Source organism: Protopterus annectens, chromosome 9.part0, assembly GCF_019279795.1.
Source record: "Protopterus annectens isolate FY-2018-M chromosome 9.part0, PAN1.0, whole genome shotgun sequence".
In the NCBI taxonomy this organism is placed as follows: Eukaryota; Metazoa; Chordata; order Ceratodontiformes; family Protopteridae; genus Protopterus; species Protopterus annectens.
In genome coordinates this window covers 1,510,514,620-1,510,526,654 of record NC_056743.1, presented here as the reverse complement: position 1 = coordinate 1,510,526,654, position 12,035 = coordinate 1,510,514,620, and the positions used below count along the sequence as shown (strand labels likewise).

The window sequence follows — 12,035 nt, the reverse complement described above, 5'->3', positions numbered from 1 at the left end:
GGAGTAAGTCCCTAATCCTACTTGGTCTGTGGGGACAGGCTGGATGGCTCTCTTTGAAAGCAACTTTTTTATTTCTAAAGTTGCAGAATCCCTTTGACTGGGTGGAATGTCTGGAATTCTCTTGGTTGGCGGGGGAGGAGAAGAGAAGGGAATATGACAACCTCTGGAAATTATCTTTAAAACCCACTCGTCTTGGGTGACGTTTTGCCAGGCTTCTGGGAATAAAGAAATGCCTCCTCTGCCTCAAGGGTGGTGTCTACTTGAATTTCCACCCCCTCTCCTACCTCTGGAGGGGGGAATCACTTTGTGCATCTTGAAAAAACCTCTGACTTCCTGAAACCCATTTTCCCACCCTTCTGGCCCTTGGGGTAAGGTCTAAAAGGCATGGAAAAACAGACTCCCATGGCAGACAGGGTTTTTCCTTCCTGCTCACACCTAGTGAGAGTGTCCTTCACCTTGGTTCCAAATAAAGATGAACCGTCAAATGGGGCTTTGGTGAACGTAGACTTGAAGGCCTCCGCAAAGTTACACAGGCGCATCCAGGAGTGTCTCCTAAGAGCGACTCTGGAACCCGCTGCGCTGCTCGCTCCTTCTGCTGCGTATGAGATTAGCCTCATGGAGGAGTTGGTAAGGAATTTAGGGTAGACATCTGTGCATTGCCCTACTGTGCCACGGCATCAGAAAAGTTACCCTGTAGAGAATCTCCTAGCTCTTTTAGGAGATCTCTCTGGAGTCTTGTAAAATGCGTCAAGTAGTTCAGCGACTGCAGAGTAAAGGCCACTGAGGTAAACACACGCTTCCCATACCTGTCCATGGCCTGGGACTCCTTGTTAGGCAGATGGACGGTAGACGAAGTTTCAGCAAGTTCCTTATTGGTGGCTGCTGCCACCACCATGGCATCTACTGGAACACCTTTTGTCAGATATTCCTTGTCTGTGGGAGCAGACAAAAACTTATTGGGTCTCCTAGGGACCAGTTCCAGAGTGTCAGGAGTTTCCCACACCTTTCGACAGACGAGATCTAGTAGCTCAATGAAAGGGGGAGACACCCAAGAGGTGGAAGGTTGAGACCCGAAAGCCTTCAGGAACACAGACTCCTCATCAGAAGGGGATTTGGAGGGCCAGCCACCTCTCTGCTTCAAGATCTCCAGGATATCTGAAAATGAGACATCTTCAGAAGACGACTTGGGGGACCCTCTGACTCCTCGAGGTCGGTGTCAGACGTGAGAGACTCATCCGGGGAGTTGACATGTTTCCTCTTACATGATCTCTTTCTGGCGGGCTCCTCAGGCAAAAACACTGAGGAGACGTCAGAAAGTTGGGGACCACTCATGGATGTATCCTGAGGCCTTGGGTCTCCGCTGTCCATGGATAGAGGGTGATCTGAAACTGACACCGGTGCTGGAGGGGGCAGCTGATGACCTGGCCAGCATGCTCCTCATAACCTCTAAGGCTGATCCCCCCCCAGCTCCGAAGGTCGACTAACCATAGAGGATACGGTAGTAGCCCTCGGCGCTGAGGTTCGAAGCAGATGTCAGGTCCAAGCTCGCCGAAGCTTGGAGAGGAAGGCTCAGAACTGATGAAGATCGATCTGAGCCCTCCCCCTCGGAACCGACAGGGTCGGAGTGGAAATCGGTACAGAGAGGCCAGGCGAAGCTACTGGAACAGACATAATGGCACCCGACAGAACTGACAACTCTGGCTCCTGGCTCCAAGGGCCGAGAAAGGCTCGGAGGAGGAACAACAAACGATGAAGGGGCCATGGTCTCCGGAGCCGACTGGGTCGGAGCCGAAATCAATTTGGCCAGCACCGATGACTGAAGCAGTTTCTTCACCACTTTATCAATGTCCTCATCTGAAAGGGACCTCGAGGACCTGGAGGATACAGTTGGAGATCTGGATCTTCCTACAGAGGGAGACTGACGTGAAGGAGAACCCAATCGAAAAACTGGAGACCAGTTCCGAACCAAAATATCCGTGACCGGCTCCGAAAGGCTGGGAGCCGATACAGTCAATACACCACCTTCTGTCAGCACTGAAGCCAATGGAGCCGAAGAAGTTGAAGCTGTTCTAGCAACTTTCTCTGGCGGCTCCGAAGAAACAGACTGAGCCGGAGAGTGCTTCTTAGCAGTCTTCTTGTCCTTTTTAGCTGGAGAGGATATGGTACTGGAATACTTAGCCAAGTCTTCCTCGAAGGAGTGTTTAAGCAGTCCTTTCAGGATGAGCTTGTTCTTCCTCTCCTGCAGCATGCGGGGACTGAAGGAATGACAAAACAAGCAGGACTCTTGGAGGTGAATAGCCCCCAAGCAGTACACACACACACACACACACACACACACACACACACACACACACACACACACACACACACACACACACACACACACACACACACACACACACACACACACACACACACACACACACACAGTGCTCATCAGTCAAAGACATTTTATTGTTGCATTCAATACACTTCTTAAAGCCCGAAGGCCTGTGTTCCATAGAATCCTTAGACATGCTGTATAAGGAGTACACATACACACACAAGTTGCAAAACCACACGTATATACAAAAAACCTAACTAAATCCCGCACGGGAAACTAGAGCCTATAACTAAAAATGGTCTAGTAACCGAAGGGAACAAAAACTACAGGGAGGACTAGGTCGTCTAATTTAAACGGGCCTAGCCTGTGGAAAATAAAGGCAGGATAACACCACTATCAGACAACAAAGAGACTAAATAAGTTACAAGTAACAGAAGCATAACTCAAACAGACCACACGGAAAATAATGGGGAGGACTAGGTCCTCTAACTGAAATGGGCCTAGCCCGTGGGAAGAAAGGGAGTTGACAGGATACCAAAAAATGGCCAACAAAAAAGGCCACACAACCAGCCAGAGGCACACACACAGTAGCTATGAAAATAGCCTTTTTAGATCAACAAATATCCAAAACTTTAGAAAAAAAAGTATACTTAGCCACGGCCAAAAGCGAGACCACGTCTGAGTATAACAAGTGGCAAACGAGATCTGGGGAATGGCCTGCTGCATGATGGGATACCTCTTAGCCACGAGCCAATTGAAGACTTCGAGCTAGAGTATGGCAGAGTCAGAGCAGAGGTTCGGCTCCGAACCCAGGGGTAAGAATGAAGGCGAGATTGGACTAGAAAACATAGTAAGATTACCATATACTGGGGTGGAATAAAGCAAGTGCAAAATAAGAGAAAAAAAAGAGATGCAGCATTATAGAAACACTTCCAGAGGCTGGACAAATGTTAGGGAAATATAAAAGAACATTCTATAGGAATATGGTTATGGGAGTATGTATCCCACTGATGTGAACATTACAAAAATAAATCAATGAAATGCCAGTAAAACATTTACAATTCATGACATACTACTACTGTTCTTAAATGACAAGTGCCATGAAGTCCTTAGCATCCACTCATACTACCAGATAAAGCATGTGGGACCTTAGTTTTACTTCTCATCCAAAGGATGAAACCTCAGGATTGTAACACCCTATCACTCCAAAATGCAGCACATGTCTACGTGACTAGTCTGAGGGAATGAACCCACAGAATTTTGATCTTCCTGGAATCAAAGTTGGATATGCAACCAGACAACATACTGACAGCAAATTACTGCTTTAAGGGAACAAGCTGATGTTCCAAAAGTTTCACTGCAATAGTAAAACAATGTCAGTGATCTACTCATATTCCTCTCCCACTATACTATAGGGTCACAGGGGTATAGATGATCATGCTGCAAGCAAAGTGCACATTTATGTATGCATATGCCTCAACCAAAACTGGCCAGACTTATTTGTTGGTTCAAGGCTCATGGTTGGCCTCATCTTTCATATACATTATATCGTGCTACCATGCCAAATTACACAACTACACACATAAGCAGATGCACCCACACCGTTATTCTTTCCATATACAAGTACTCAGAACTTGGGTCACCCTGCTTTACACACACTCAATCAGATTAACTTCATACAGAAGAATGACCAATAACGTAAAGGAAAACACCTTCTAATCTCCTCTGTCTCACATAATACATTCTCCCATTATGCAGTTTCATATAACAGATCAGTTAATTCAACATGTTTTCTATCAGATGAAGGGGAAGAAAGCAGCCTACTTTGTGCAGGAATGCCTCAGAATGCTTGACAGATGTAAGTAACTAGCCCAGACTGGACACTAGAAAGTTAATGACCGCCTGCCATGCCAGATTTGTGAAACATAAATTGTTAGTCACAGAGACAGTTTCGCACATTAGTAATACACAGACGGGACTGCAAGGGAAATTACTAGGAATTACAGTCATGAGACAGAAAAAAAATACTGTAAAACCTTTGACTAGAAGATATAAACATACCATCAATGGCAACACAGCAGCATATATTTGATACAAATCATCTTGAGTTAGTGAAAAACTACAGCATCTCCAGAGATGGTATCAAGCCCACAGATGCACAGCACTGTGGCTGTATGCACACCAGAAATTACAATTTCTAGGTTGTATCACATTATGGTAACAAAATGTAAATGTATACTAGACTGAAAAAAAATAAAGTTATGTACTCACAATAACGTTACATCTGTATTGTCCATTTTCATTCTTCTGTAACCGATTGGTTCAGATCAGATATTCTGATTGGACTCAACTGCTTCTACCGATACTCTGAATGGACTCGCTGCTTCTACCAGATCGGATCCAAGAACTCTTGACCTCCTGCCTTTACCCACAAGGCCCCATCAACCTAATAAACCTCAGATAGAGTTTACTGCCTTTAAATACAATAGAACAACCTATTACATGAATTAACAAAGGTAGAAAGGAAAAGGGAAGCTGGAGCTCCAACAAGGAAATGTTCCTGTACAACTCTTAGATGTTTCCAGAAGCAAAAGAAAGGGGCAGGTGGACAAGTATTTGAAGAATGAAAATGGACAATACAGATGGAACATTATGGTGAGTACATAACTTTATTTGATGCTGGTCCTTTTCATTCATTCCTCAACTGATGTTACAGAGTCCCCAACTACTGTAACCTTGGAAGGCTCTCATTGAAGGTTATTCCAAAGTGCTGCAAAGCCAAAGGCTGTTCTGGTCCTGGAAATATCTAATTTGTAATGAACAATAAAGGTGTGAGAATTATTCCAAGTTGCAGCTCCATAAATGTCCTCTAGAAAATCCCTTGATCAAAAAGCTAAAGAAACTACCACAGACCTCGTGGAATGAGGCCTAGGAGACATGGGCAAGGATAGACAAATTTTAACATAAACAAAAGAAATACATTCAGTTAACCATTTAACCACTCTAACTTTGGATACTACATTGCCCAGTCTATTAGGAGAAAACTAAACAAATTGCTGGTCAGCTTTCCTGAAGTCTTTGGTTCTATGAAGATAAGAGCAAAGTTGCCTATGCACATTCAAAATGTGGAGCATATATTCTTCCCTTATTTGAAAGGTTAGGAAGAAAACTGGTAGAGGACTCTCTTTGTGAATAAAACAGGTAAGGAGGCTTAGAAGACAGAGCCTGGAGCTTGGATACACATCTAGCTGATGTGACGGCAACTAGAGAAAAGGTCTTCAAGAATAAAAATTTTAGTTCTGCTTTGGCTGAAGGTTTGAACGGAGGAGCAGAATCCTTAAACAGGGGTCTAAGCAGAAAGGCTCACTTGAAAAAGGCTCTACATAGTTTAGTAGCTAAGGCAGAACTATTTTCACCGAGGTGGAAATTAAAAATGGCAGCCAAATTCTCTAACAGTTCAAAAACTAGCACCTTCATTAAAAATTGAAGCTAAAAAATTAATAATAATAGCACAGGTGCTGAAAAAGGGTCCAGGTCCTTGCTTATTGTCCAGAAAACAAGTATCTTCCATTTACTTTTATAAACTTTTCCAGAAGAAGCTATTTGACAAGATGAGATACAACATACTGGGGAGGAGAGTTTGGACCGTCTTGCAATCAATGGAATTGGAGAAACCATGCGGTCAGTTTGAGTCTTAAGGCTAAATGAGTCATGCCTGTTGGGTGAGACAGGAGGTTTGGAGTGAGATCCAGTATCCAAAGGGAATTAGAATATGAGGCCACAGGAAGGGGAATCACATCTGACGAGGCCAGAACAGTGCAATCAGGATAACTGTGTTCTTCAACTGGAATGCTTTCTATAGAAATTTGGGATTGACAGGCAGCAGTGAGTAAGCATAAAGGAGATCCGAGGGCCAGTCGTGGACTACAGAATCTCTCGTGGACTCCCCTGTTGAATGGATCAAGGCCAAAGAACCTGTTGTACGTTTTGAGGAGAGAAGTGGAAAAGGCTGCAGCTTGGTTAGACCCATTGTTGGAAAATCCGTTTGTCCACTGACATTGAGAGACCACTTATGAGGCATCAGAATGGACCTGCTTAGTTTGGCTGCAGTCATGCTGGATTTCCCTAGAATGTGCATTGCTATTAGAAGCAACTGGAAGAGATCACCCATTTCTGCATTCTCATTACTTCTCGACAGAGTAAGATCTGGTTCCCCCATTTGTTGATGAACTAGACATGGATATACTGTCCCATCTCTGTCGCATCTGAAAGGCAACTGTCCCAGATGTAAGAATGTCTTGAAATGCCTGCAACAGTAGGTGGACTGCTCTCACCTCCAGGACAAGGATATGCACCTTGGCCTCCTCTGGAGACCACATACCTTGGACTGTCCTTCACAAGAAATGACCCCCACCCCAGATTGGAGAAGTTCTTTGCCACCGTGGCTGTGGGTAGGGGAAGAACAAATGGATGGCCTTCGAAGCGCTGGTCTGAAGGAATCCAACAAAGTAGTTATCTTTTGCATGCTTGTGTGATCTTGACTGGAGCATTCAATGGATGCAGAAGAATGGACCACTGGGCTGAAAGTGTCCTCTGAAGAACTCTCGTGTGAAATCTGGACAGAGGAACAAGATTAATAGTTGCTGCCATTGATCCCAGGGTTTCCAAGATTATTCGGGCCGAAGGAGAAGAACTTTGAATCACTTTCTTGACTTGAGACCTCAGTGTCGGTATATGAGTAAAAAGGAGAGACAGCCAATCTGACTGACTTTGTCTAGGTGAGCACCTATGAACTCCTGGCTCTGTGTATGCATAAGCTGGGATTTGTTATAATTGACAGTGATTCCTAGATGAGCACACAACTGGAGCACGTAGCCCCTTGTCTTGTAGAAGGGGATACCTGGTTGGGGCAGTTAAGAGCCAGTTGTCTAAATATGGAAACACTCAGATTCCCAGCAGTCTCAAGTGAGCTGCTACTTCTGCCATGCATCTGGTGAACACCTTGGAGGCTGTGGCAAGACCAAACAGCATAGCGCTGATCTAGTAATGCCCATCTCCCAGCCGGAAGCACAGGTATGTTTTGGGGGCACCTGTTCATTTTGAAGTGATAAATCTTCAGGATGCGTACTATCGAGCACATCAAATCATCTTTTTGTATCAGAGGCATAATGGACTGAACCCTGACCATACAGAACTTTGAATAAACTTTTTTAATTCGCTGAGGTCCAGGACTGGTCTCAGGTTCCCTGTCTTTTTTGACACCAAGAAGAATCCTGAGTAAGTTCCAGACCCTATTTTTTTTTTTTTTTTTATTTTCTAACGTTCTAACGATGCTGCTTCCCTCTTACTGGTTGGATCATCAGGGATTTTTTTTTTTTTTATTTTCTAACGTTCTAACGATGCTGCTTCCCTCTTACTGGTTGGATCATCAGGGATTTTCTTCATATTGGCGGAAGGGGTTAGAGAAATTGCTATGGTATAACCTTTGGAAACGATCCTCTGCACCCAAGAATCTTCTACAACAGATAGCCAGGCTCTCTGGTGCAAGGACAATCATTCTACGACTGCCTTGAAAGGAGAAAGGTTGGGCCTCCTTTAAGGAGTACTGACAGGGGCTTATATGAAAAGGAATTCCTGAAGCCCTGAATCTGCAGGCCACCTCTGCCACAAGGACAGCATCTTCCATTCAAATTCAAGGTTCTTTTCCTTCGGGCCCAATTAATTTCAAAAACCCTGGGATCAATGGCAGCAGCTATTACTCTTGTTCCTCTGGCCAGATTTCACACGAGAGTTCTTCAGAGGACACTTTCAGCCCAGTGGGCCATTCTTCTGCATCCACTGAATGCTCCAGTCAAGATCAAACAAGCATGCAAAAGAGAACTACTTTGGTGGATTAATTCAGACCAGTGCTGCAAAGGCTATCCATTTGTTCTTCCCCTGCCCACAGCCACTGTGACAAAGGACTTCTCCCATCTGGGGTGGGGGTGGGGCATTTCTTGTGAAGGACAGTCCAAGGTATGTGGTCTCCAGAGGAGGCCAAGGTGCATAATGTCTAGGAGGTGAGAACAGTCCACCTACTGTTGCAGGCATTTTAAAATATTCTCCCATCCGAGACAATTGTTTTTGAGATGGGACAGTATGTATGTCAGTGTCTGGTACATCAAGAAATGGGGGATCCAGATCTTACTCTCTTTGTCGAGAAGCAATGGGAGTGCAGCAATGGGCAATTTCTTCCACTTGCTTTCTAAGAGCACGAGATTTGAACCTTGACACGGTCATAAATAGGACGTGCTGGAGGGACAGATTCATCACCCAGAGACTCCCTATGCTGTGGAACAAAATCCCGGTACATGTGAGGCAGAGCACCTCGCTGGCCTTGTTCAAGAGAAATCTTGACCAATGGATGGGAGACCGCAGGTATACCCCAGGGATTACATCAGTGTCACTGCTTGACAGAGGCACAGCTAAATAATGGGCATAATATCCTTCAATCTAAAGGGGTGGCGTAAGCCACAAAACTCTGGGCTAGGCTTGTAAGTGCCCCAGGGCAGATAGCCTTGTATGAACCTATGAATAGCAACGCACATTCTGGGGAAATCCAGTGTGACTGCAGACAAACTAAGCAGGTTAATTCTAATGCCTCATGAATGGTCTTCTCAATGTCAAAGTGGTGGAAAGGATTTTCTAACAATGGGGCCAAGCAAGCTGCAGCCTTCACTTCTCTCCTCAACAAGTACAACAGGTTCTTTGGCCTGATCCCTTCAATGGGGGAGTCCATGAGACATGCTGTAGTCCATGATTGGCCCTCCAATCTCCTTTATGCTTACTCACTGTTACCTCTCATTCCCAGATTTCTATAGAAAGCATTCTGGTTGTAGTGCACAGTTATCCTGATTGCACCCTTCTGGCCTCATCAGATGTGGTTCCCCTTCCTCTGGCTTCATCATCTACTTCCCCTTGGTCACTGATCTCACTTCAGACCTCTTGTTTCATCTAACAGATATGAGTCATCCAGACTTAGCAGGCCTCAAACTGGCCACATGGTTTCTCCAATTCAATTGATTGCAAGACAGGGGGAACTGTCACTGTGTGAATCAGGAAAAGGACCATGGGATTTCCTCTACACCATGTTTTTCTACCTCCTTGCTAATTACTACAGAAAGGTCTTTAAGGGGTTGAAAAACATACACCCACAGCAGATTGGGTCTTTCCATTTTGTTCATATCTGGAAAACACGTCTTCAACCTTGAGGCCAAACAGAGAAGGTCCGTCAAAGGACTTAAAGAGCTCCACAAAAATCACATAAGCACATGCAGGCATGTCTCCTGATGGTGATGTTTGAACCAGTCACCTGTGGGGTACCCTCTTGAACCAGTCACCTGTGAGGTACCCTCCTCTGCATAACAGATCAACCTCATGGACGCACTGGAAATAGACTGTAGGGTGGCCAGTTTCGATGAGATTCTACTTCCATCCTCAAATTACATGGACCCCAAAAGAAATTTGGCAAGCTCCTTGGTCAGATCTCTTTGTAATCTCATAAAATGTGACAAGTAATTCAGTGACCAGAGGACAAACTTCACTGAATTATACACTTGCTTCCCAAATCTGTCCAAATCCCTCAACTCTCCGTTAGGATAATGGACAGAAGAACTCAGTTTTGCAAGTTTCTTCTTTGAAGCTGCAGCCACAAGCATACCATCGACTGGAACTCCCTTGTTCCAGTTGTGCGTTCCTTAGGAGGAACTAAAGATTTGTCTTGTCATGCTGGTACTGGTTCTACAGCATCCAGCTTCTTCCACACCTGGCGATAAACAAGGTCAACAAGCTCATCAGCCCGGGGGGGGGGGGGTACTCAAGAAGTAAATGGGCTAGACTGGAAAGCCTTCAGGAACACGGATTCCTCCTGGGCGGGGGTGTTGAAGGACCAACCACCTTTTTTGTTTCAGGAGCTATAGGGTGTCTCCAAAGAAGACATCTTCAGGCTGTGATCTGGGGGACCCCTCCTCCTCATCAAAATCTTTATCCTCTGCGAGAGATTCCTGGGGGGAATCTAAGTGCCTCCTCTTACACATTCTCTTATGAGGGACTTCTTCAGTAGTGTTCTCTGGGAAAGTAATGGAAGAGATGACTATGTCCTGATGGGTGAGCTGGAAACTAGTTCAGGCTGGCTGTCCCAGTGGAAAAGATGAACAAGGCTCAGAGCAAAGAACCAAAGGAGAGGCAGGGTTGTCTAACCTGAGGGGGGCAAAGCTGTCACTTCTCTAGCTAAGGAGAAACCTCTATCCACAACCTCAAAGGCAAAACACCCAGGGGACACAGAAGCTGACAGCCCAGAGTCAGAATCTCTTGAGCCACCAGCTTCTACAATCCCAGTAGTTCTCTACCCAAGGAGGGAGTCAGACTCAAGATATCCAATGCTGAGGCCCTGTGGGGAAGAGACAGCTCTGACAGTTTTGGAGTAGACTCCAACCACACCACCCATATCCGGCACAGATTCTTCGGCTTCTAGAATTTTCCATCTCCGAGAGACTGTAGGATGGGTCTGCTCAGGGGAGCCATCAAAGTCAAAGAACAGACAGTCTTCGGGTCCAATGACACCTTCAGAAATCTCAGATCAAAGGGCTCCAAAACAAAGGGTCATAAAGGAGGAGATACCAAGGGGAAGTGGACAAAGGATGTCTTGCAGACCCAGTGGGAGTTGCAGCCAGGAGCTTCCCATCTGAATCTCTGCTCTGAGAAACTTCCTCATCCTCCAATCCACATCAACTTTCAAAAGGCTTCTGGAAGATGTAAGAGAAGGCATAAAGAACAGAGGCCTGCAGTGTCTTAATGGACATCCCTCCAAGAAAGCAGAAGGGAGCCTAGATGACACTAAAAAGAAAGAGTGAAAAAAGAAAAATTACCCACAATGGTAAGGAAAAATACTCCAAACAGTAAAGTAATACCAGCAACGGTACTAGAAAGGGTACTAAAAACAGTAGCTAAAAGGAAGCAGAAAACAACTATAATCAGCTCAAAGACTACAGTAGAGAGGAAGAAAGCAGGAAAATATACAGATTACAAAAATAAACTAACTCATGACAAAACAGGTTGTGAAAAACTGGAATTACTCCAATGAAATGCTCAAGAGAAAACGGATCCTCGTCTGAAGCTAATGGCGGCAAATGAGATCCAAGGTATGTTAGCTTGGCAGGGCATTAAGCATAAAAGGAGCAGCTCGAAAGTTCTTGGGTCAGATGATCTGGTGGACAACATCCGATACAATTTTATACCAAGGTACAAAATGCCTATTAGTCCATTTTGCAGTATTACAAATTAAAATATATTAACCAACCATACATTCTGCATAAAAGATCAAGATAATCATATTCTTTGTTTAATTTGTCAGTGGTGGTGTTTAACTGACATTAACATCTGCTCCAGTATACCTTTTCTCATGTTCTCAAATCAAGCATTTTTTAACATCTTTTTAAACAAGAAATGCATACATTAGGCTGGACATCCCACCCCCTCCAAGAAACCTGTCATTGCAGTTTGCCACACTTACCTGAGATGATATTCCACACCAGTAATTGGAGTAAGCTGCACGAGATTCCATCATTGGGGCAACCACAGTCTTGTTCTCAGCAATAAGTAAATTGAGTGTGTCTGGTTCGGTCAGAAGATTATCAGCATCAACAAACTAGCAATGCACAAGAAGAAAAACAAA

At 44.7% G+C, this 12,035-nt stretch overlaps 1 protein-coding gene across 2 annotated transcripts in view; it reads right to left on the bottom strand.

Annotated features, from left to right (window-relative positions):
- The window catches only part of COLGALT1 (collagen beta(1-O)galactosyltransferase 1), a 1,137,248-nt gene that overhangs the window by 668,251 nt on the left and 456,962 nt on the right, over positions 1–12,035 (bottom strand). For both annotated transcript variants that reach the window (XM_044084453.1, XM_044084454.1), the window contains exon 4: positions 11,874–12,008. In XM_044084453.1, the coding sequence (XP_043940388.1) occupies positions 11,874–12,008 (135 nt within the window). The remainder of the gene's footprint in view (positions 1–11,873; positions 12,009–12,035) is intronic.